The sequence below is a fragment of the Polyodon spathula genome, chromosome 10 (genome assembly GCF_017654505.1).
Source record: "Polyodon spathula isolate WHYD16114869_AA chromosome 10, ASM1765450v1, whole genome shotgun sequence".
Taxonomy (NCBI): domain Eukaryota; kingdom Metazoa; phylum Chordata; class Actinopteri; order Acipenseriformes; family Polyodontidae; genus Polyodon; species Polyodon spathula.
Window position 1 is genome coordinate 37,047,019 of NC_054543.1, and position 25,337 is coordinate 37,072,355.

Here is a 25,337-nt window from a genome sequence, read left to right on the forward strand (position 1 = left end):
TGCGATACATGAATGACAAAACAGAACATTTCTCAGACATCTCCAGTATTAATATGCATGAAGAAAATAATGAAACAATCGTGAAGCATCTCTCTGTTTTTTTAATAGCCTGAAAGTGGATTCAAAATGCTTGCTTTTTCAGTGATACCCATACAAAAATGTTTATTACTATTACAATACACAATATTTCATTATTTTCACATTTATTAAACTGCTAAACTAAACCTGATTAGCACTCTGTCTACTTCCTTACAGTTTTTACCCATAAAAGAATGTAGTCATTAGGCTGTATTACAAAATCTACCCAGCGCTACACCCAGTAGCACAGCATTACCTCACTTTACTGCATTAATACTAATCCTGACCTATCCAGTCACTGCAACATTCACCCTCAGCACAGGGATACCTGTCTGTAATGCATTATACTTTCTAATCCAGATAATCCCATATGTATTGTTTAATACAATCCCATCTTGATCTCTCACCTTAAATCCTAATTGGCACAGACTTCTGACTAGTTTATTCAGCAACCGTGATCATCATCCAGGCAATAATGGAATGCAATGCCTTGGGCAAAACACAAACTAAACATATATTTTAACAAATCAGGGCTTGTATACTTGCATGCCACTGTTATTATGAATGTCTATTATAAGTGGTGATCAGATCTTTTGCAATAGGCATTCGTGCAATAGACTATGCTTGGAAAGCTGGTGCCATGTTAAACCTAGCTAAGACATTAACAAGGAGGAGACCCATCCTAATAAAGCACTATGAAAATGATCCCTCATAGTGCAATCGGTTGTTATTTTAAAACACTTTGAAGGCGGAAACATTTAATTAATTGATGAGTTTGGCTTATGGCTTCCTTTCTTAAGCCTAGATGTATCCTGTTTTTGATTTTACTGAACATGTTTAGTTCAAATGTGAATTTACCTTGTCTCAACTGTGGATTATGTATCTCTTCATAAACCATTACAGTCTCTTCAGTTTTTCTTCTGTTTTGGCTGCGTACTTGAACCTGCTGGTCTATGTTCTCTGGGGGATCCTTCAAAATAATAATAATACATTTTGCATGCAACTTTCAGTCAAACATGTTGAAGCAATTTTTTGAGGCTAGCATGCATTTTTGTCTAGCATTTCATTAATAACCACTAATGTGTTTTAGAGTGATAATCACATGCAAATGTATCAGCGCAAGCTTTCTTTTTGTATTCTTACCTATATGCATATGAAAATAACAGTATCTGCTGACTTCCTCTCATATTAAATGTTATCTTTGAATAAAAGAGCTATAGGAAAGTACTAATCTGCTTAAAATTTCTAAGTACATCCTCCAAAGGAATTAGCTTTTTTATTCTTACATATGCTCAGCAGAGTTACTGGCAAAAACTGTACATTTTCTTAATTTCATCCTTTCAACATCAAATGGTGAGCAGCAAAAATTGGATCAGACTTCAAAGACCACAATGTGCTCCAAGTCACAGAGTGACTCTTCTATTTCACATATTGAATTCAAGCAGGATATCAAAGTACTGCCAAAGAACCTCAGGTCTGTACTAAAAAAAAGGGGCTCTAACATCTGTAGAAAAAGAAGCGCAAAGACAAATCACCTTAGGGAACTGCTAGCATTTATTCTCAGCCATGAATTTCCAGCCTTTTGATTCTCTTATTCAGTGTACCACCCTGTCTCTCCACAGAACTTTTTTTTTTTTTTTTGTCTTTTGTCTCAAGGACTTCAAAACACAGCTCTAGCAGTCTCAAGTTGGAATATTTTGTCCAGACTGTAGCAAAGCTCAGCAGCATCCCACACTACAGATTCAATGTACTCTAAGTTAAGGTGTGAAGTTAAATTTAAAATGAATTTTACCTTTTCCGTTTGCCTGCTGTGACGGTCAGCTAAGGAATTGGTTCTGTTAAGGGTGTCAGGGCTGAAGAGTAGATAAAGACGCATGAGATTAGTTTCAATAGCTGTTACATTATATAGATGCTTTGTCACCAAACAAGCTGAAAGCGGTTACAGCACTGCCACTGATAAATAAATAAATAAAAAACAAATAAGGTACGGATAGTCCTACTTCAAATCAATGAGAAAATTACATTTAACAAATAGGTAAATGGTAATACAAGAATGCATTGAACATAGTAATACATTCAGAACGGTTCCTTTAAAAGATAATAAATAAATAAATAAATAAAATAAAATATGGTTTCGATGGTTGGTTTTGCAAATAGTATTACATTAGCAAAGTCAGCAAAAATAGCATTAAATACAATCACCTGAGCCAACAGGAAGTACCTTTATTTAGCTTTCAGATGTTCCTGTGTTTAATTCTAGTACTAAAAGATGTATTACAAGTCCTGATGCCAACAAGTATATTCTGAAGACAATGCAAATGGTTTATACAATACTTATTTTTGGCTGTTATAAGATTTTTTTTTTTTTTAAAGTATAGTACAAGTTGGCAGCATAAAACAGCAAAGCCTTGTACAAGTCAGTTGACAATTAATAAACAGCAGGCTGCTTTGTACTGTGAGGAATGTTCAATATTGTGTTCATAGATTTTGAGTCCCCCCTGAACATGAAGAAACACAAACTACAAGACCTCAGCAAGGTAACTAAGACAACGCTAAATGGAGTGCCGTCCACAATGTGATCCAGAGTGCACATCTGCACTACTGTTCATCTGTTGCCCTGCTTTCACATAGTGTCTTAATGACTACACAGCCCCATATGCTGAGAAAATAGACAATGAATTATGCTTTGACATCTGTGTTCTACAATTAAGCGGAGATAGTATTTATCAGTGAAGCAGTTCATGGAGAAATAATTTAACCATGTTATGTTAACCAGGAGATTTTCAAAAATAAAATTAACACACTTCTTTGCCTGCTTACTAATTAATGTTACAGCATCTAGTTTATCGAAAAAATGCAATTTAAATAGTTGAACATTGGTGCACTTCCCATTGGTATTAACAACTCACCAAACATATTGAATACTGGCTTCACTGGTTCTGTCCAAGCAGTGTGAACTCGCGGGTGTGTTATTACTTTGCTTCAGCAGCTCATAGTTTTTCCGAGCAAGGTGTCCCCTCATAGCTGTAAAATGACAGAATACAGTAATCAGATAACCTTAACAACACTAAAAAAGAATGAAACAGACAGGCGGCAATATATTTAAAATGCTAGTGACAGGTAAAGATCCAGTTTATATATATATAATATATATATATATATATATATATATATATATATATATATATATATATATATATATATATATACTGGGGTTTTTTAGCTTTAATCTATATATAAATATATATATATATATAATTTCACTGTTGTTCTGTCTTTTTTCATCAGTCTTGTGATAATTGTTACAACTGATAAAACAATTGAACAGCCTGGCCAACGTAATTAGTGAAACATCTAAACCTTGCGCCAAATAAAATCATTTATCGTGATTCGGTGAAATGTTTCATAAAATGAAATATAATTATTCAGTTTCTGCACTCTAAGTTTTACAATGGCACAAGTTAATTGAGGTTTCTGCTTGGCAAAGTCCATAGATAATAAAAAAAATATATATTTAAAGTTCAGTGAAAATATTAATATTTAGTGCGGTAAATAAATATTAATAGTCTCTTGAACATCACTTTTTTAGAATGAGCTTCTTGTGATTTTTTTCTCTCTTTTTCTATGTACAAGTAAATAAGATTGTTAAAGGGCTTTGTAGTATTATGTTTGAAATATTATACACACAGGAAGATAAATTTAAAGTACATTGTTATAAAAAAAAGAGACTAGTTTATCTGCTTTAATCTGATCGATGGTGTGTGAGCTCCCCGAGTCCACAGAGATCTTCAGGCCACCAGCTCATGTATCTGAAAGGCGTCTGTTTATTTTTTAAATGCAAATCCGGCCTGCCTCAAAGTAACAATTTGAACGAGTTTTCCATCAGGAGCAAGGCTTCTCTTTTTTTCTCAGATCTGTCAGTGTCACTTTAACAATACCCTGAGCATCAAATAAAGCCTCTCGGAAAGAAACACAATTTAAAAAAATAAAAAAATAAAAAAGCTGATTGAGAGCAAGTCATTACATAATATTCAGGTACTTGGTTTTTCACACTGTTTAGTGTCTGAATAAGGTAATTTACAAAAGGAACGAGTGCTTCTGAAATGTTTACTCTTCTAGACAGGGGAGGCCTGGAGCAGACCCACAGAAAACAGCTCAGGTCGGCCTTCTAACACTACCTAGCAGTCTTCGGAGCTCAGCACGATGAAGGGAAGGCCTGCTAAGGTTAATATGTCCACTTTGATCTCTGTCAAAGTGTACCGAGTAAGAATTAATTTACATTTCAGATGAAAAGGTTGACAGTATAAAAAGGCATTTTGTTTCTGGTATGCGAAAGCGCTATAATAGACCGGGAATTCGGAGAGGAAGTTATGAGGAAACAGAAGGGATAAGCCCCACTGCTGCCTATATTGGGAAAGAGATGAAAGGAAAAGGGATCTCAATATGCGCTGTTCTACTGAAACATGTACACCAAATGCTGCCCGTACTTTCAAAAGCTTTTCTTCTTACATAAGTAATTAATTATTACTGTTCTTTTTTTTTTTTTTACGGGAGGTTTATAGAGATCAAAAAAGCATTTTATCGAACCTCAAACTTTACAGCCCTTTACGCGTTTTCCTTTTAAGTTTGGGTTACTGTGAAATCAGATGTATGCTATATAGTTTTGTACGTTTTTAGCTCATTTATTAAGGTTTTATGTAATCAAACTTTTATTGTTGTTTCAGGTGTTTAATTACCTGCTTGTATGCGAATAGCAGCATCTTCTCTTTCTCTTTTCAGCTGTTTGAGAATTTGACGAGCAACAAATCCTCTCCAGACTATAGGGAAAACAAAAGGCTTTAGATGCACTTGTAAGTGATATGAACAGTAGTTCAATTAAATAAGTGATGCTACAAAACAGAAGCATATTTATAAAAAATACATGGAACAGCATTGCTACAACACATCGGAAGGCTCAGATTGAAGGTCACAATATTTTGCACGCTGGAGAATTTATTATTATTATTATTATTATTATTATTATTATTATTATTATTACATTCAAAATAACAACTTTGCTTTAACAAAAAGCTTGTAGCAGTCTGCCTTGTACCTGACTGAATGATGATGGCACAGCGTGTTCTTTTCTCTTTTACTCTCCTGTATCTTCTAGCCCCAAGCCAACCTTTTGTGTACGCCTGCATCACAACAACCCTGCCGATGACTTCTCTGAGCAATAAATTCAGCTGTTCAACATGGTAATATTTTAGAAAGACCTAATGCAAAAGATAAGCATTTGTTTTTTTTAAAAAAAGAGAACGTTTTAAACCCTACGTTGCATGCTGTACATTCATGTCCACTTAATATGAAATACAATCTATCAATAAAGGTTACCGTTTTATATTAAACTCCATTATATTAGATCAAGTAAATACAGGTTAAAATCAATGGACGGATTTTTGTTTAAAATAGTCTTCAAATAACTCTTGTTTATTTTTTTTTCATGGGAGAAAACACCAGTTAATTTTGAAATTACCAGAAGCAATTCAATTAGTAATATAATTAAGGAACTCTTGAACTTTACACTTGAGATTAAGACAGTTTGACTGTCAAGCCCCAACTAAACCATTTCCAGATACTGGTAATTATCTTTTGTTCAGATTCTATGCCCAGGATGATAATACTGTTCAGTCGATAAACTTATATGCAGTACATGAAAAAGACTGCGGAAAATAAAAGAAACAGAGCTTATAATATTTAGAAACAATACAGATTGAAAGATAAAATTGAAAAGAATGAAACAGCTCATCTCATTATAAACACTATAAAAACAAATCCGGGTCTCGTAATTTAGGGTCTAGTGTTCTGAATGCAATGGCATACAGGGTTTAGCCATGCAGCTCCCCTAAGAATTCAAGTATTGACAACAGCATGCACATACTATTGAAATAGCCAGGCTTAAAAGCAATGTCAGCAATTTGAAAATCTTAACAGACACTGATTCAACACCAGCTTGTACTGTTATGTGATAATTTTTTAAAAAGCGCCAACGTATTTACTGACTTTTACAAAACTTTTTTTTTTTTTTTTTAAGTGGACAGCAGATATGAACAAATCCCCTGAGATGTCACCACAGAAGAATGAATGACACTGAACAATGCCCCTAAATTGCTTTTACCTTTGTTTTTCCAAGCACCCATTTGTCTAGTCTTGCTTTCTCCAGAATGGCAGCGCAGTTTTCCTTGGTTGTTGAAGGCATCTGGTGTGCCCTAAAGGCAAGATAGTAATACCTAACAGACAGGAAGAACAAAGTTGGAATGGGTTTACTGCAGATGTAATAAAGGTTTTCCTAATTAAAAAGCAGGCCACCATCATTCTGACATTCATTTCTATCCCAAATACCTCATCAGCTTAAAGAAAGAATCAAGCAGTTGGATACGCTGACAAGCATCTTATTAGATGGCCATATTCTGATATTCAATGTGTTAAAGAATGTACTTCCCAAGTTTCTTCAAAATGGAATGACCAATTCTAACTGTATATGTAAAGCTACATATATTCTCAAGATATACGAAAAACTATATGTAGAATGCGATAATCTTGAATGTATGTGGGTGCCTCCACTTTATGCATGGACAGTCTAATTCCAACCCTTTTCCGTATGCCATTTATTGGAGCGTATCACTTTATTGTAATACTATTGGGCAGGGGGGGTGAATAGTGAACTGTTTATTCACAAACCAAAAATGTAAGTGAGTGAAGACATTACGTACAATGGACAGCAATGTGATCTATACGTCTTTAAATTACTCATGCAGGAACCAATGCCCTTCTTGTCTACAGAAAATTAAAACCACAGACCCGTCAAAAACCAATGGAAATAATTGGGTTCAGCAGTACTTGATTTAGCATGTATCATTCTACCAGTTTTCTTCTGATCTTGAAATGAATTTTTAAACTTGAGGGATATTAGATGATGGGGGATTCAACTTCACTGATCAAATTAATTCTCAACAATGTACAGTGTAATTCATTAGGGAGCTGATTCATATGAGCCAGCCAAAGATTCTGCAATAAAATGTTCATTATGATGGCTAGCATGTAAAATAGACGAACAGAGCCCCTAATGACATACAGACCCATAATATCTTTGGTTGGATTACTTTTTTTACAACTTAGTTTTTTTTTTAAACTGCTAAAGTAAAGTATTCTCAGTTAAGCCGGTGTAATTTCAGTTCTTAAGAGACTTAGTGAAGCAGCAAGACCCAATGAAGCAGGCACACTGTTTGCTATCTGTTCTACACTATTGTTTTTCATTGAAGTTTTTATTCAAACTTTTCCTGCAGGACAACACATTACAAAGAAGTTGGAACAGCTAGCTTAAAAGCTTGCTTTGATGACATACTGACTTTGTTTTTTAAATCTCCAGATTGCCTTTTATCTAAATGTATACAGGTGCTTCTGCGAAAGTTGCTTCACCATTATTTTTGGGAACTCTGCTACCTAATGGTAACAGTAATAGAAACCTGAAAGTCACTTACAACAACATCTCACCCAAAAGACGTTACACAAGGAGGTTAAGCGACTTGCTCAGGGTCATACAATGAGTCAGTGGTTGAGCTGGGATTTAAACTGGGGACCTCCTTGTTATAAGCCCGTTTCTTTAACCACTAGACCACACAGCCTGTGTGCATCAGGCAAAACCAAACAGCTTAAATCAGGAGATCTTCAAAGTCAAGAAAAGTTAAAAACAACTTGATCACGGAATTCCCCTCCTTCAAGGAACATGACATATCTTGTGAAGTTTTTCTGGCAGCATTGTTTAAGATGTTAATAGCTGCAGAGGTATAGTTCATTTAAAAAGTATGTGCATTAAATAATGGCACACAGTTAAAAGCATACTTTTGGTTATTTGCTACTTTACTGTTAATTTAAGGTCACAGACAACTGCGCACCTGCCAGGCAGCAGATTCCAGCATTTTAAAAGGCTAATTGAATGAAGAGACAGGTCTAATCACAGCTAAACACATTGTGGACTGGTACATAAAAATAATCACATATGTCAAAACATTCCCAACATTCCCACAAAATTCCCAAAGTTGCTGGTGGAAATTTACCACTCTTAAAATTCCCAGGAATTTTGCAACCCTAGTCTCAATGGTTGCAGGCCATGGAAAAATCCACTCTTAGGAAAAAGTCACAAGGACAATCGCTTAAAGTTTGCAAAACGGCATTTGAATGATGGATATGAGTTCTGGTGGAGTGATGAAACAAAAAATCTAGCTATTTGGTCACACTGATAGTCATTAAATTTGCAGAAAGTCTGGTGAGGCGTACAAAGAAAAGAACACCATACCTACTGTCAAGCATGGAGGTGGTAATGCCCTTCTATTGGGGTGCTTTGTCTCTAATGGCACAGAAAATGTACTTGATCCCATACATGGTAAAATGGATTCCATAGCATCCCAAAAGATACTGGCCAATCATCTGAAACCCTCTGTTACAAAACTTGGTTTAAAGCGCAACTGGGCGTTCCAGACAACGATCCAAAGCACACATCAAAATCTATTTCAGAATAGTTAAAGAAGAATAAAATCAAGGTTCTGGAATGGCCTAGTCAAAGTTCTAAATCCAACTGAGAATCTTTGGTATGCGCTGAAGAAGGCTGTGCACAAGAGAAATTCTCGGAATTTGAATGAATTGGAACAATTTTGTGTTGAAGAATGGTAAAAAATCACTGAAGAATCATGCCAAAAGCTCACTGATATGCATTTTTATTTACTTTATCAATGTGGAGTAGTTTGTGTAGATTCTACATGTAAAGTCTAATTTGAAAGCGTTGTGAGGTGCCAACAATGTGAAAACTTTGCAGGGGGATGAATACTTCTGCAAACCAGTGTGTGTGTACACACACACACATAAAACATAAACACATTATTTATGACTGTAGATCAGCTGCAAACACCAGTCTTCTTTGAATTTGTAAAAAAAAACAAAAAAAAAACACAAGAAACTTAAACCCTTTCATCCATTAATTTCTTCGGGAAGATTAAAATGATTTAGGAACTCAACTCTTAGCAGACTATCTTTGTAGAAACAATTTTGCTTATATTGTTCTAGGAGTTACAGTGATAGTAACAAATAATACATTTAGGTGCAACACAGACACTTCAAATGCTTTTTCATGTCTATGAAGAAAATCTAAATAAACAAAATTAAGAAGAAAGAAAGAACAGAAGGAGAATTAAAGTACGACTACAACAAAGAGATGAACTTGAAGTGAATTGAAGCTGATTTTAACTGTGGTGCTCAATTAAGGCTGCCAACTCAAGGGTTGCTCACACTGTCCTGCTGGCTGATAATGATTCCTAATGGTCACAACGGTGTTCAAACATTTAATTATTAACCAGCATGGATTTTGAAGTTAAATTTCTTCCAAAAGGATACAGTAGATTGTTATTCTATGCTGTTTGAAGCTTGACACATAGTCCATTTTTACTCATCCCATAATACTCACTGGTGAGGCTGCTTCCTATTGACTACATACTGTGATTTCATTAGCAGTGCCGGTAAACAGAGGATTGAAGAGTATCATCTTCGCTACACCTAATGTTTCTAAATCATTGTTAAGTTCATTCAATTGTCTTACTCTTCCTTGTAGTGTTATACAAAATACACCTGTATAGAGCAGGCTGGTGTGAATATTTGTTTAAGAACATCAAGGCTAAAAAAAGTGCTGGTTGATCCCCTTTGTTAAGTAAGTCAAAAGACAGAAAAACAATAATGGCTCAGGCTATGAACGTCTTTGATATTCCAAAGAGTTACTGTCTTTTCTATTAATTCCTGTTGATACCCGTTGGTCCTTTGATGATGAATACAAAGTGTAAATCTTGGCAGCATCAGAAGTGCCTTTTGAAATATGTGTATAATTTTAAAACGCATTACATTTAAAAACAGTTTAACTATTGCATGTGTCTCAGGCTGCATAGAAAATGAATAAATGCCACCATTTCATTAAAAAGGAAGCAGCAATGCTGACTGGATCAGTCATATCAAATCTTAGTTCTGTGTGATAGGCAAGAGATAACACACGACAGGGCATGGATTGTGCTGGATTAACATATGACTGTGGATTGGTTGGAGGCACAAAGTGAAGCTGAGCCCTAGAGTGTGTTATCTCACTTCTAAAACAGACACAATAAAACGTAGCTCCATGTAGCTTTTTTTTTTCCCCCAATAGGTTTTTCTTCAAATTCTAACTACTTGTCTACTGACATTCCTCCGAAAAGAACAAATGTGATGAAAGGAATCTCACTCATATTTAAAAGCTTTAAGAGACCTTTCATAACAACGTACAGATACTCATAGTGAGTTTAATATATCACATATTGATAACTTATTAATCAAACTGTAATTAGACAAAAAAAAAAGTTCCACCGTGCATTAAGCTATATTTACACACAGTTTAAAACCCCTCAGCAGCCAATCAGCATGCATCATCTGAACATTCTTTTTTTATAAGATGTAGGTAACATTTTTCAAGTAAAGTGCTTTGTAAATTAAAGCATGGCATAATTTAACATAGACATCTGGTGTCACAGACCCTGATTAACACTAGTCTTGGACTACCTTACATAAAATAACATCACTTAGTCCAAGATTAGTGATAATCTGGGTCTGTGACACCATACACAGGGTTAGAAATCTAGTATAATAGGGTCATGAATGTCCTACCAACCTACTATATATCTATATATATCTATATCTATATATATATATATATATATATATATATATATATATATATATATATATATATATATATATTAGAGAGAGAGAGAGAGAGAGAGAGAGAGAGAGAGAGAGAGGAGAGAGAGAGAGAGAGAGAGAGAGAGAGAGAGAGAGAATATAATTAAGAAAAAAGTTTAAAAGTCTAAAAGGTCACTCAGCAGCACAGGAGCAATAGTAGCAGTGGCAGGCAACTAACCAATACAAGAAAGGTCCTGGGAAAAGAAAGGTTTCAATGAGCAATCCAAAGAGAAATGTATTTGATTGATGCTTTGTGTATGCTTGTCGTTGTATCTCTGGGCTATTCGTTGTGTTGACTTGGAAGGCCAATAGTGTGTGCTCCAAAACTGAACTTCAAATTTCATTGAGAAATGACTCATTCTACAAAGGTGTGCTGATTCGATTTTGGAGATGATCTGATCCAAAGTGACTTACTGTTTACTGTCTTTGGCTTTTTATTTGGCAGATGGGTTCATCATTTTGTTTGCTGCTATCTATATTTCATACAACTGGAAAAAAAAAAACCCAGGACACGCTAACTAGTCTGGAGTATAAAAGTTCACACTTCAAATGTAATGCCTCTTTCCAATAAAATCATATCATGCTTTTCCTACTCCCAGAATACTTTGCATTTCTCAAAATGGCATGCAGTCTTGGTTGTCAAATGATTTGCAATTGGTAGTTAATTTATTTTTCTTCAAACTGACTTTTCAGACCAATTAAGAAATCTTTTATATTGTCACACAAAACATGCAAGTGGTTTGTCAGGCTCTCCAGAGGTATTTCAGAGTAAAGCAGCTGTCTTTCTCATTCTAACACAGTAGTACCTTGTAATACACAGCATTACCTTTTAACAAATTCTTCAAACGGGATGCGATGGGAATACCCTTGTCTCCGGATGCTCACTGTTTCCAATATGCCGGTGTAACGCAGCTGCACCAGCACTCTTTCCCTGGAAAATGTCAACGCCTGTCGATCATCGTTGGGTTTTATACAGCGGACAAAGTGAGGCTGTCCAACCACCATCTTAGACAGGAGATCCATGAGGGAATACTGTGAGAGAAGTGAAAGATGTGTTTCAAAGATTCTTCTGCTTCCTGTTGAAATGTTTTCTATCGTAAATGTTATCTTTGTCTCATATCTGTGGTGTCATGTGACATAAAACATTACATTTCCTCAAATCACTTCCTCATTAGTGTATTGTATGAAGTATTCAGTGTATTTTTGAAGACTTCTGTTGAAGTTATTAGTTTAAAAAGCTGGAACTCAAAAATGGTGTGTTGCAAGTCCAGGGCAGCTGCAGCTTTATGAAAGTTTAGAATTGTAAAAGCACAGCATAATGTAATAAAGCAGAGAAAACACAGTAAAACATAGGCAAGCATTGTAAAGAATACCGAGGTATGGTAAAGCATATTAATATAAACATGGTAAAACAAGGTAAAACCATGGGAAAAGCATTGTAATACAGAATACTGTTCCTCCTCTGCAAAGCTGTAAGGAATCTTCAATAATACTTTTCAGCCTTTTCAATTACTGCAATAATGTCAACTTCACAATCCACACCATCAAGCTCCAGAACATGTAATAGCAGACATAAGCACTCCAATCTCTCAGGGCCAGAATTAGTAAAAGGACCAGTATTAGTAAACCGGTGTTAAAGGAACACCAGTTTGTGTGTATACAGTACTTCACTCCAGGGTAAATGACATGTCGTCAGGAAGTGCTTCTTTTCTTTATTTTACCAGGAATGACTCACGGCTCCTTTACAGGAGTGCTTTAGTAAAACAGGGCTTGATTTTTATTTTTTTTTCTCTGTAAGCCTTTCATATCTTAAACTTTTCCAAGAAAAAGTAACCACATTATTTGTAGAATAAAACACTGCTGGGTTTTATTATAGTATTTTACAAAACAGAGGAATCCCCCTAGATTGCAAAATAACATCTGCCCGTGGTTTTCGTGGGATTACACCTAAAATAGGTGGTCACTGTAATCCAGAACAATTCTGCAGTGCTATAAGATGCTGTAATACAATTCAGAGATGGCTTATTTCAGCAGGGTATACAGTTTTCAAATCAACCACTATGTTACGTGTACTGTAAATGGTGGAAATATACACAAGGAATTGACTGTTAGATATATTACTTGATGCAACCAAAACAGTAGTGCACAGCTACGTTCGTATATGCATTCCAGTATAAAGTTCACAAATAAATAAATAAATACCCTGAAATAGGAGGCAACGGTCTGTCTCCGCATGTTAGTGGTTTCCTCAGGATGCCGCATGACCTCCATAGTGTCCACCTAAAAATATACCAGAATCACCAGTTACTTGCATGTATAAACATGCCCAAATAGTACACATTGCTGCCTCAGTGTGATTGTTCAACTTGATACAAATTCACCCAGACGTCAGGTGTCACCACTCAGTTGCCATGAGGTTGGGGGCTGTGTACTGTCGGAATTGGGAAAAATCATATTCTCTCCTATGTATACAGTTCTATGCGTTGGTGTTTGTTTCATCCCCAAAAGCTCCGCTGGCACATTTTTATTGAGCTATTTATATCACCACATAGCTAATGTATACTTGAAAGCTTCAAGGCATTTATAAAGTAGCAAAATAGACCATAACTGGGATTTGCCATCTTAAACTTCAGACTTGGCTCATACATAGTTTTAAAGAGGATACAATATTATCATTCTAATGATTTTTCCAGCTCATAACTTCATCAAATTTAATGAAGCAATTCATATTTTAGAGTCTATTCAGCAAAGTGCACATCTTTATATTGTATCTAATTCATCATTTGGGGGGGGGGGGGGGGGGGGGGGGGGGGGGGGGTTGTAAAGTAAAAACAATAATAACAATAACTGCAGTATTTATGTCCCACCTGGAATAAACTATAACTTGAGGCAGTAGAGGCTGGGGAATTTAATAGTGTCTAAGAATGATCCTCAGATGGAAAAACATAAGAGGATCGTTTCTAATGAGCGTGTGTCCACATCTGTTCTTTTTAAATGATTTGTTTGTTACTGGGTCACCTCACTTGCTTCACCCAGCTAAAGGTTTCAATATTGAAACTGCTCTTATTTGAAATCATTCTTATCCATTTATTGTACTTGCTCTTAATGGAATTTACTCTTATAACCAAATATTTTTTATGTTTAACTGCTCTTAGTCGTAATCACTCTCAAACATAATTATTTACTGTATTTTTTATTTTCTCTCATCTGAATTTGCTTACTACTGATTGTATTGTATTTTATAACAGCTCTTATCTACAATGTGATATGTTGTATTGTGATACTTTGTAATGTTATGCTTTCTAACAAATGTCACCCTGGATAAGGATGTCTACGAATTAATAAATAAATAAATAAATAAATAATCATCTACTATCATATAACACATTCAATACTGTATGCACATTTTTTATTAAGCTACTACAATGTAAGTGTAAATTCCCATCGGAGAAAACACTCTGGAATTGGTCAAAAATAGGATCATTAATAACAGTGATGACACAGCCTAAAAATACAAAGAGCTGACATATACCAACCTTGTAGCGTCCTGCACTGAGCTGAGGGGGTAGAGACCGAGATGCTGCGGTTACTCTTATTCTTGATGTAGCCAAATTACCTGTCCAAAACACAATACACATTCATCAGCATCATTGTGTAAGCTGGCTTTACCATAGATCTGGTGTAAAAGAAAAAGAAAAGGCAGAAAATCTACTTTGTATATACAGTGTGCAATTGTGTTAAAGCAGTTTCTATGACTGCGTTCATAATTTACTGTGCATTGTCTTTGGGAAGTGATACGAACTAAGCATGTGCAAAACATGCCGAACATTTCAAAGTTTTAGCAAGTATAGCACAAGAGGTCCAAATGTTTTCTCTGGCTATATCTTCTGAGGCTAAACTGTGATTAATAGCACTGAAAGAAGCCTTTGAAGCAGGATTGGTGACATCAAAGTCCTAATCCATGGGTGGCAGGGTTTTTATAATGAAAAGGAAGCATTTTAACACATTTCAAAGGGTTTATAGCATAAATAAACAAGACTGCTGCAGATGTGCCACACACCTTTACGAAAAACAAAACTGTAAAAATAGGGTATCCATATAATCCGCGGAAGGGGCTGTGATCCGTAAAGTGGGCAGAAAACCTTTTTGCTAACTTATCTTGACAGACCTGAAAGATGCGATACTACCCCACCATGCTTGTTTGCACCGTAAAGTGTTCATTTAAAAGTGCCTTCCCCCCCGATCACATATACATATATGTATTTAACAAAATGTACCCTCAACGCAATAACTGTCTTATTGAAGTCATTAAAGAAACGGAACTCACCCAGCACAATCAAAGATTTTTGGTTTTGCTCCTGGGGGTCACTTAATGTGTTCATCTACGTGTTGAGCTTCCTCTTGCATCTATTCTGCCCCACTCCTTTTCTGTATGTGCTTAATCAGAACACTATCCTGAAAATTGTTCTGTCATTCCCCACTTAGCTAAAACATGGAAGTATGTCATGTAATAACCAAAACCGAGCATGTTATTTTTCTTTATCTTTACATGGATCATTTCACAGAGGTACCAGCTGGAAACCGTGCAATTCTTTACAGTTATCCAGTAAGGAGAGAGGCAACATGCTATCTGTCACTTGTTTATTATGTTACAACAAGGACCTGAACAAGGCTCTGCTGTAACTTTTAGTTCTTTCTTCTTTGTGAATACTTTATTGTCAGAAGATGTTTCAATTTGCCTCTGGACAACAAGTATACCCGTTGTACTATTTGAGAACCTCTTGTTCATTTTGACAGAAATCCCTTAGATCCTAAATTCTGCAGGGGTGTCGTCTCTAACTTGAATCCTTGTGTAATCTGATAGTTCAACAGAAGCCTCATCAGCACATAGTTTAGTAAAATACAGGGCCCTTTATTTAATCTGCTTGAAAAAACTGAGTGGAAAAAAATATATAGAAAAACAAGAATGGGGAGTCTTATTAAGCTGCCAAGCCACTATTTATTTCTTTTGGCAAGGTCCTTTTCTATTAGAAATTCAAATTGATTTCTAAATTAGACTGGTTCCAAGTAGGTATATTAATCATATCGGAAGCACAGCAGGTGCTTTTTCAGCTTGCCACAGGATTTGTTTATAATCTCCAGGAAGTAAAGTAAAAAATAAAACCCAGAATGCTAACAACACAAAGATGAGGGAGATACATTTTCCTTAGCTGCTGTGAAATACCTATTGGAGGCCATCAAAACATGACATGCAGTCTAGCTATGGCTGGGGTCTTGTATATTTAGGGCCTGGTGTACACATATAGGGTCGTATTTAAGTTGGTTTTGATGAATAAAATATGCAATAGATTGATATTCATTCAATTTTATTTATTTGTAGCTCAAAAATGAACACGTCTTGTTTACATGTTAGTAAGATTAGTCACAAGTTAAAACACTTTTTTTTTTTTTTTTCATGACCACATGTCAAAACATTCACCTGCTTGACTTTTTATGGTCTTATCTTAACTATGTATGTTATAAACAGCATTGTTTCCCTTTTCGTTTTTTTTTCTACTGCATTTTGGGTCCTTATAACAAGCAAGGAAAATATGTAATGCATTTTGATGGCAGTCTCATTAAGAATAGGGCTCATAAATGTGTCAGGTGCTTCATTTGAATTATTCTAATTATCCAAAGTCTGGTAGGTTAATTGGAATCTTCCTTATTTTATCAAGTCAGTAAAAATATCAACACCAGTCTGACTCCTATTAGCTATTCAAGAGAATATATTATTGAGAACACTTGTCATGATGAAATAATTTCTTCGTACTATACATTTTATCTTCTGTGTTTTCATGGTGTTCTCACGAAAATGCAATCATAATGACAGAACAACTCATCTCTCTTGAACCGGCACTGGTAGCATTTTCTACTATTCCTAAAGGGGAAATTGATTACATGAGACCGAAATGATAACGCTAACTAGATTGTGAATCTCTTTCAATATGCAGTAGCAATTTCATTTTAAAATGAATAGTCTCTCGTCTAATCCCATTAAAGCACATTATCTTTAAGAATCTTGATTTAATTGATATTTGGAGGTTTGTATCCCAGACTGATACTAAGCAGTGCAGGCACAATTCTCAAAGTGTTTGCTCCAGTCTTTAAAAACTATATTTTTTGAAGGGACAAACTGGAGTGCTAAAGATACCTCAAGTCGATTTTAATTAGCTTAAAAGTGACTGATCTTAATGCTTCCACTCTTTATATCAGTACAGCTGGGATTTTCTCCCTGGGTCGATTTATTAATCCACTTCATTACAACATATAATAAAAATACAGAAATATGAGATACTTTTAAGGGTGGTGGTATTAAGATCGGCCGCTGTTAAGATCTTTAAAATACCCCCACTTTGAGTGGTATTTTAGTTGCCTGGTATGACTGAGATCAATAAACAAAGTCTCACAGAACAGTTTCATTTCAGTGTTTACAAATGCTGCTGTTGCCCCACAACACTTAAAACAACTACGATCATACTATATTTACAACTAACATCTAAAAAAGCAACCATTTGAACGATATTGGGCACATTTAGCAATGCCCTTTGTAAATACACACAATATTGCATGCAGGTGCACTGCATACTGAATCAGGACACACTTATTTTTAGATTAATTTCATCTTGAAACTCTGCAACCTAGCAAATAAGATCATTGCGGGATGAAATCTGTCTTTGTGTACTAATACTTAGCAAGTCTAGGGGCTGTCAGTTTAGTTACCGTCTATTACTGTCATGAGGGATCCATCATATAAAGAGCCATGGTATAAAAAGCTTTTGAAGAAACAACATACGCATGAATTATGCAATTTTAAGCTACTGGAGAGTGCCTTCTCAGTAAATTTAGTGGCCTGAACTGGTATTTTTTTTCACCCTGTCGGTGGGTGCTGGGGTAAGATTTTAAGTTTAAAATTGTAGATTTCTAGGCGTATCCTGCTTTTGAATACTGGAATAAATTTTTAGTTAGTGCTGCTGGCCTCTACTAAAATGGCTACAGAGCATGAGAAAAGATGAATAATTGAAGTTTTAAATGTTATCTGGGCATCATCTAATGAGTGGCTGTATGTGCAAGTTGATTTACCTGTTGTATCCTGGGACAAGTGGAGTCTAAGCAGTCGCAGATTAACTTTAGAGGACATAATTGGCAAGGACGATCCAAAATGTTTTTTTTTTATATTTCAGAGTAATTGTTACTCTTGCAAAGCACAGGCAAAGTTAAAGGCAAAGGGTAATCCTGACAATCTCCAATAAAGCGTACATCAAAGTCCTTTAACAAGAGCAACACAAAATAATAAGGGATACTTATTCTCTATCCTAATAAGGTATGGGTTATTATTGTATTGATGTGCAAATACTGGTGTTTTACACTGTATACATACCTTTTATATATCTATTTGCAAACTGTATTGCCCCACATTTATATTCCCAAATTCTACTGCTTAATATCTAAATCTAAATTAAGTTTGGAATCATCATTAAATGCATGCCATAAAGTATCAATGAATGTTTCACTGTTTTGTTACCTGAATAACGCTCTTTATTTTAAAGGGGTTCACTAGAGGTAATCTCTTCCCATCTGAAACATTGCATTTGTTAGACATACTTCACTGCAAATCTTTAATAAAGTCACTGCCCTTGAGGTAATATTTGCTGTGGATTGCTGTGGTAACAATTGCTGAAGATGTCTCCCCAGTTCCTAATTCATTCTCTGCATTCTACATAGCCACCTTGAGTGATGCTTCTTCCACGTGACATGAGTGACTCCTGATCATCACTGGGACTCGAAGAAGGTCTGTCTAGCCTTTAAATTGGTATAAGTTAGAAAAGGTTGAATTGTCCTCTGGCCTTCATATTCCCCTAAATTAAGAACTGAAACAGTTGGCCAAATGTAACACACTTATACAAGCATATTCTACAATTAGGCATGTTTTTATATTTAGAAATGGTATATAGGTATGGGTAGGCAAAGTGTTAAATTTAATTTATAGCACTAGAACACATACTGTGACTTTTTATAACATTCTCAGTACTTTAGTCCTGGGTACCCCATGTTCCCAGTGTAAATAAAACCAGAAAAACAATGTAACCTAGTGGCACTAGGTACACAACAGTGTGATCAACACGAAGTTCAAACTGTCAACCTGGGTTTATCTCAAAACAGTTCAGTCGTGGGGTAGCATTATGACTCAGAACATTTAGGTACAAAATATAATGTAATATCATTTAAAAATAAATGTACAAAAAAAAAGCACAGTTCATCGGACAAGTAATGGGAATGTTACAAAAATCACATGGTGTTATTAAACATCCCAGATATGTCTCCCCACTTTATAGACCTGAGAAAGCAGTAGTATATTCTGGATCTTGCATACCTTTTCATTTTAAAATGTGACATGACCTTGGGTTCCAGCCAAGACCTTATTACACAATTAGAAAGGCAAATAAGGCAACGAGGTATGTTTCTAACTGTGCCAAGAAACCCCAAAAAGATCTCTACCACAGCCTAAATATATATTTAATCCATGAATTCCCTGCATTTGATATCTGGACAAGCTGTACAATTTACACTGATGTACTGTGAGCTTAACAGACAGCTCCCTCGCTGGCATAAAATTGAATTTGCCTGATTTAAAATTTTTACAGCATATGCTATTATTAAATCATATTAATTAACGAACAACTTCGTACTGGTCTGAAATATCAGAGTTATCACAACTAATGTATTCATCTTATTGTTAAGAATGACTTTGTATATCATTCTGTTTAAGGCATCACATCTGTAGGTTTTAAAGCAGCTCTGTTGCTCTCACACATCTTCTCTTCACCAGAGTGACCCGTTAACCTGTCACCCTGTACACCCTGCCCAGAGGGACGTAAAAAACACATCTGTAAGAAACACCACATAGAAGAAATCTGGTACTTCTTATAACCACTGGGGGCAGTGTTGCTGGGTCAGGTTAATGGTTGCACTCTGGTGTCCTGGCTGCACTTGTGGGGAAGACATTTTGAGGTCTGCCTCATGCCTCTCAACAAGGCGTGCACCAATTATCCTTAATGCATACTCTGTTATGCATTCTGTTAAATTTCCGATTCAAACCAGCCTTGCAATGTTGGTTTTTATAACATAAACAATTAAATATCTGCCTGAGCATAAATCTTACCAACCGTAATCTTTACAATCTGCATTAAAATCAATGAGTTAGAACTAATCTCCTATCTTTACATTTCACTTCTAACAGTATGTGAGGTCATCTGCCCAGATCTCAACATTCATTTGAATGAAATTTACATGACGTTTGTTTCTCCCGGATAAGAGCTGTTGAGTTGATTAATTATGTGATCCAGATTCTGCACCAAGAGACAGTTATACATACAGTTTGCAAACCAAGCAAAGTTAAAAATTGTTTTAAAAATGCAGTAACTGAAACCACTTGCTGCTTTCATTATTTCTCATTTTTTGTTTACTGTTTTGTTTATTAATATATAAAAACAGATTCAGCTACTGGTGTTCATTAAATCTTTGAGGAAAGCATGTACAGTTGTGTATTAGATTACATATATTAAGGTCACTGTGTGATACTCAAGGCACTGAAATTAGTCCAGTATACTGTATATATTGTATTTGTACATGTAAACAACTTAAATAAAACATAAAGTAGTACACAAGACTAATATAATACTGGAACTCAACATCTGCTAATCATTTAAAAATGCAATTGTTACTTTGCCCAGCTGTGGGCCTTTTAGCACAGAACTCCCTGGCAGGAGAGCTACAAAGACCATTAACTTTTATGTGCTTCTGGCAGATGGACCATACTGACACAAATAATGCAATACTTCTTTGTGGAAGAAAGACTATAAACACTCGTAAGTCCCTTCCTGGCTTGCTAGTTAAAATATTTAAGATGAAATATTTAAAGGAAACTCCATCTTTCTACTGTCTATTAATTAAGCGGGGAAAAAAAAAAACACATCTTCACTGTGAACTGGTGTTTCTTTCAATAGAGACGTGACAATACTGGAGCCACTATTGTTAAGCCCTCATACTATAATGTGTCACCCAATAATGTGCCTGCCACCTGCATGCAACATATTTTGCAAATTTCTTTTAATCGTCAGAGGCCTTGCTTCAAATATAATTTCACTACCTCATCATTCATATAGCAGTCAAATAAATGTTCTGTTTTCCCATCTGAACAGCATATTAATGTGCGCTTATTTCCAAATATAAGTCCCTTCTAACCACTTCTATCGCTGAAATGGCAGGAAAAAAGAGCAACAGGCTTATTACCAAAGTAACCACACTCCACAACAGGGCCTTCAAATATGGTCCTGAAGTGTGTTACTGCGCTTATAAACCACCACGACAATACAAAGTGAATCTGTTGTCAAGTGAATCAGGCAGAGTGGTTCTTAAATTTCCAAGTTATGCTGCTATGGTGACATATGCACCCGTTGGAACACTTGTTAGCAAATGAGTTTTCTCCCATTGTTCTTAGCCTTAGCGTTGGAGTCAGAAGATTGTGAGTTCATATTCTGACATCCCCCGTGCAAAGTTGCAGTAGTGGACCACGTAGGAGTGGGATACCTAACCCGCCTCAGAAAAGCGGCTCTAAGCTGTAGAGAGTGACTATGAGATGAGGTGCTGTAAAGAGGGGAGGGAAATGTAACCTCCTGAGGTCACTGTATTTTGTATCTTGCTCTTAATTGTACTGTAATTCTTGATACGTATTTTATTTTGTATACAACTGTAAGTCGGCCTGGGTAAGGGAGTCTGCTAATAAACAAATAATAATAATAATAATAATAATAATAATAATAATAATAATAATAATAATAATATACATAAATGTTATTGTAAGTAGGAGACCTCTTGCATGTTAAATCACATTTGTTTGTTTTTGCATAAAAACTGTTTAAGATTTTTGATAAGAGATCATTTGATTGACAGCAGACTCCATAACCATAATTAAGTCCTGCAATAACTGATGGTTGCTACCATCCCCTTTTCATTCTGCAACTGTCTACTTAGAAAATATTTTAATTAAAGATATTACATTTGAAAGGACTAAAAAGAAATGGATTGTGTCATCTAAACATTTGGTTACATATGGCTCCCCCTATACCCACAGTCTGCACACATTCCTGATTCAGAGAAGTTACAGGAAAACACCAGTAAAACCAGTGCTGGTAATTATCCATGTCCATGAAGTAGCCTTGTTTCAGTCTCTCATTCACACACACACACACACACACACACACACACACACACACACACACATACTTTCTATTTATTTATTTCCATTTTCATCAGCTACTGTATGCAGTAAATGATAATGTAAACAACCGTGGGTCGATTAAATGTCAAAAAATAAAACTCAGACTCTGGAAAGTGCTGTTCTTTAAAAGACACCTGGAAAATGACAACCTGTAATATATCATACGCAGTATAATGTGTGTTAAATGGTCTACAAAGCACAAAAACCCCCCAAAAAACAATGCATGCTTGTTTAATAGATCAAAGCCAGGCTCTTCAGCTTCTTCAGTCTCATAAAATTGTCATAAAATCACACCTTCGGCCTCTTTAAAGACTCTTGTTTCTTCAAAAGGTATTAAACAGAGTCTTGTTTACCATGGCAGGAGCCAGCAGGTAGTGGGTTTTTCCTGCACAGTCCCACAGTGGGGGCTGCTGCAATTGTATCACAAGAACCCCAGACTAACATGCTGTGTAAAATTACACAGATTCCCCATTTCTTATTTTAGCAGGCCACCTTTTCTCTAAATATTGGAAGTTACTATACAGTTTTTGTTTTCGTATACCAGTACTTCCCAATACATTTAGAACAGTATATTATTTTTAGTAGAACATAATACAGATGTTTACTGGTACTTTATCTACAAGACTGCCATCTAATGGTTACACAAACACATTTACACTTCGAACACAGTGTAGTATCTGTTGGGAGATTTGCAGACAAAAACCACAAGGGATCGATTAATTTTAAACCTCAGAGTCATCTGTTATTTGGTAAGAAAACAGACAATTCATATTATATAAAAATGTATGCAAATTACAATATTCATATTTTACCCTGAAGAATAAAAATGACCAATTTCAGTAATTATTTCACATTTTAACAGGGTAATTTAGCCATTCCATCTTAATATGCAAAATGACATCTTAAACTTTATCAAGTGTCACTAGCACAGCAGGACACTGAAATCATCGGTGCATGTGACAGAGAGCGTTAGCAGTTATTTTGACCTGAAGTTGTAATTGAGGACCAAGCAGCTCACTCTAAAAGAAATTAAAACGTGACTTGAATAATATGGTTTACATATAAAAGTACAATAAAATGTAAATAATATTGCCACTTTACTGTTTTCTGTCTGCAATTTTAATAACAGAGTGTGGGCAAGTAGCCCAGTGCTGCTTTTTAAAATACATTTTTTTTTATTATTTTGAACAATATGTATTACAACAGCCACTTTGCTAAAAATGTACCTCATATAATGTTTAAGAACCTTGTTCGGGATTCCGTTTGTTTATAAATAACAGCCATTCCGAGCCTTCCTAAATATCGTTCGATGGAACCTGCCTTTAGCTGACATCAATTTAGAAACATCACTCCTTTGTAACCAAAAAGGACTGAATGATAAAAGTGAACATGTACAGCTAATGAAAAATACAGTGTTGTAGCCAGCTGGTTTGCAGTCAAGACAGCCATTTTCTGTCAGACCTTTAGCATTAGGTCTTTCACCCTGATAAGGACTTAATACAAATGCATGTGAAGAAAGATCGGCTGTACAGCTAGATGTTATGTGCTATGCACTTCAGAATCTGTGCTTGGAAAACACATTTATATCTATTATATTCAAATAATAGATACTCGGTTGCTATTATAAAACATAAATGCCTACCTGTTTTTGTCAAAGGATTAGAAAACAGCTGCAGTAGCAGCTTATTCTCTGATGTTCTCAAGACAACCATGATATCTGCTGGGAGAGTGTCTCGGTTCTTTTCCAGGAAACCATCAACATTGTACAAAACCTGGAAGAACAAACATTTAAAGCACTTGGGAAAGCAACTTCAACAATGGTAACATAAAATCATTAGGGTGGATATAACAAAACAGTGGCTTGATCTGACAAAAGAAGAGCTATTGAAAATAACAGCTAAGTGAAGAACACAACTTGTGTTGAGGGACACAAAAACTGCATGCAATTAACCTGCTTTTTATTGATGGGACTCGGGTAGTCGTTGTAGTGAAAACCAAGGGTGAGGAGTCACCCACCATCCAGCCATCAATGTAGATGACAACATACATACAAACATAATAGTTATTGATGGCTACATGGTGAAGCAGGTCAAATGAAATTACCTTTCCCGCATAATGCTGGATTCCAAAACAAAGCTCCACACGTTTTGGTCTCCAAAAGTACTTGTAGCGTAGATTGACCTCAAATTTATCTGTAATGATACATTTCAAAACTTTATAAAAGCTCATATAAAAAATAATAATAATAATAATAATAATAATAATAATAATAATAATAATAAATCAGAAAAAAACAAAAAATCCACTGCAAGTATTGTTTAGAAAGATTTTATTCTGGTTATGTTTCATGACAAGAGGATTACTTAGGTAATTTAATTCCTACCCACTAAAGTCTGGTCAGTCGCTTGTGGAAAGCGACTTTCTTCATCAAGTAGAGACAGAAGTCCCATGGGTTTCTGAAGAAACATATCTAAGATTGGTCGGTTGTCTTCATACTTCACCAGACTGGCATCAATTTCCTCATTTTGGTATTCAATCTATAAATAAAGTTATTATGAAAAAAAAAAAAAAACATGCAAATCAACTGTTCTGAATGCTAGCCCCTAACTCATGGGGCAGGTAAAAATGACTAGCGCAGTTTCCCATAATAAAATCATAGCCATGTAATAAAGCACAGGTAAACATTGTAAAGCACAGAGAGGTACGGTAAAGCATATTAAAAATCATGGCAAACCAGGGTAAACTACGGTAAATGCATAGAATAACCAAACGAAAAGCATGGTAAAAGTGCCAAAACACTGTGCAAAAAATGTTGTGGGAAACCTTTGTAAGGATCCTTCAAAGTGTTACACTTTTAGTAGAGTTTCAGTGTCATCTCTAGATTTAATAAAAACAAACGTTTCTCAATTCTTGTGTTCAATATAAAACAAACAGTGGTGAGATGCGAGCCTTTAAATAGCGTTAATAGATATTAGTGTTCATGTGTAATGTAATTTCCTGGGATTAAAAGGGAAGTGGTACATTATTTCAAAATAAAAACCATCATTAAACAGCCCATTGTAAAAATATATATATTTTTAAAAACGTTCTTTAATCCTAAAGGCAATATTCAAGATTGATTATAACTTCTCAAGGGGAAACAAGGCGACAC

At 35.4% G+C, this 25,337-nt stretch overlaps 1 protein-coding gene across 1 annotated transcript in view; it reads right to left on the reverse strand.

The window, feature by feature from the left end:
* Positions 1-25,337, reverse strand: part of LOC121321473 (myosin-IIIb-like) — an 83,005-nt gene that overhangs the window by 22,129 nt on the left and 35,539 nt on the right. The window contains exons 19-30 of the mRNA XM_041260438.1: positions 24,570-24,723; positions 24,290-24,378; positions 23,829-23,958; positions 14,403-14,482; positions 13,069-13,146; positions 11,693-11,898; positions 6,236-6,347; positions 5,171-5,333; positions 4,815-4,895; positions 2,988-3,102; positions 1,871-1,931; positions 937-1,048 (exon numbers count right to left, since the gene is read on the reverse strand). Of these exons, the coding sequence (XP_041116372.1) occupies positions 937-1,048; positions 1,871-1,931; positions 2,988-3,102; positions 4,815-4,895; positions 5,171-5,333; positions 6,236-6,347; positions 11,693-11,898; positions 13,069-13,146; positions 14,403-14,482; positions 23,829-23,958; positions 24,290-24,378; positions 24,570-24,723 (1,381 nt within the window). The remainder of the gene's footprint in view (positions 1-936; positions 1,049-1,870; positions 1,932-2,987; positions 3,103-4,814; positions 4,896-5,170; positions 5,334-6,235; positions 6,348-11,692; positions 11,899-13,068; positions 13,147-14,402; positions 14,483-23,828; positions 23,959-24,289; positions 24,379-24,569; positions 24,724-25,337) is intronic.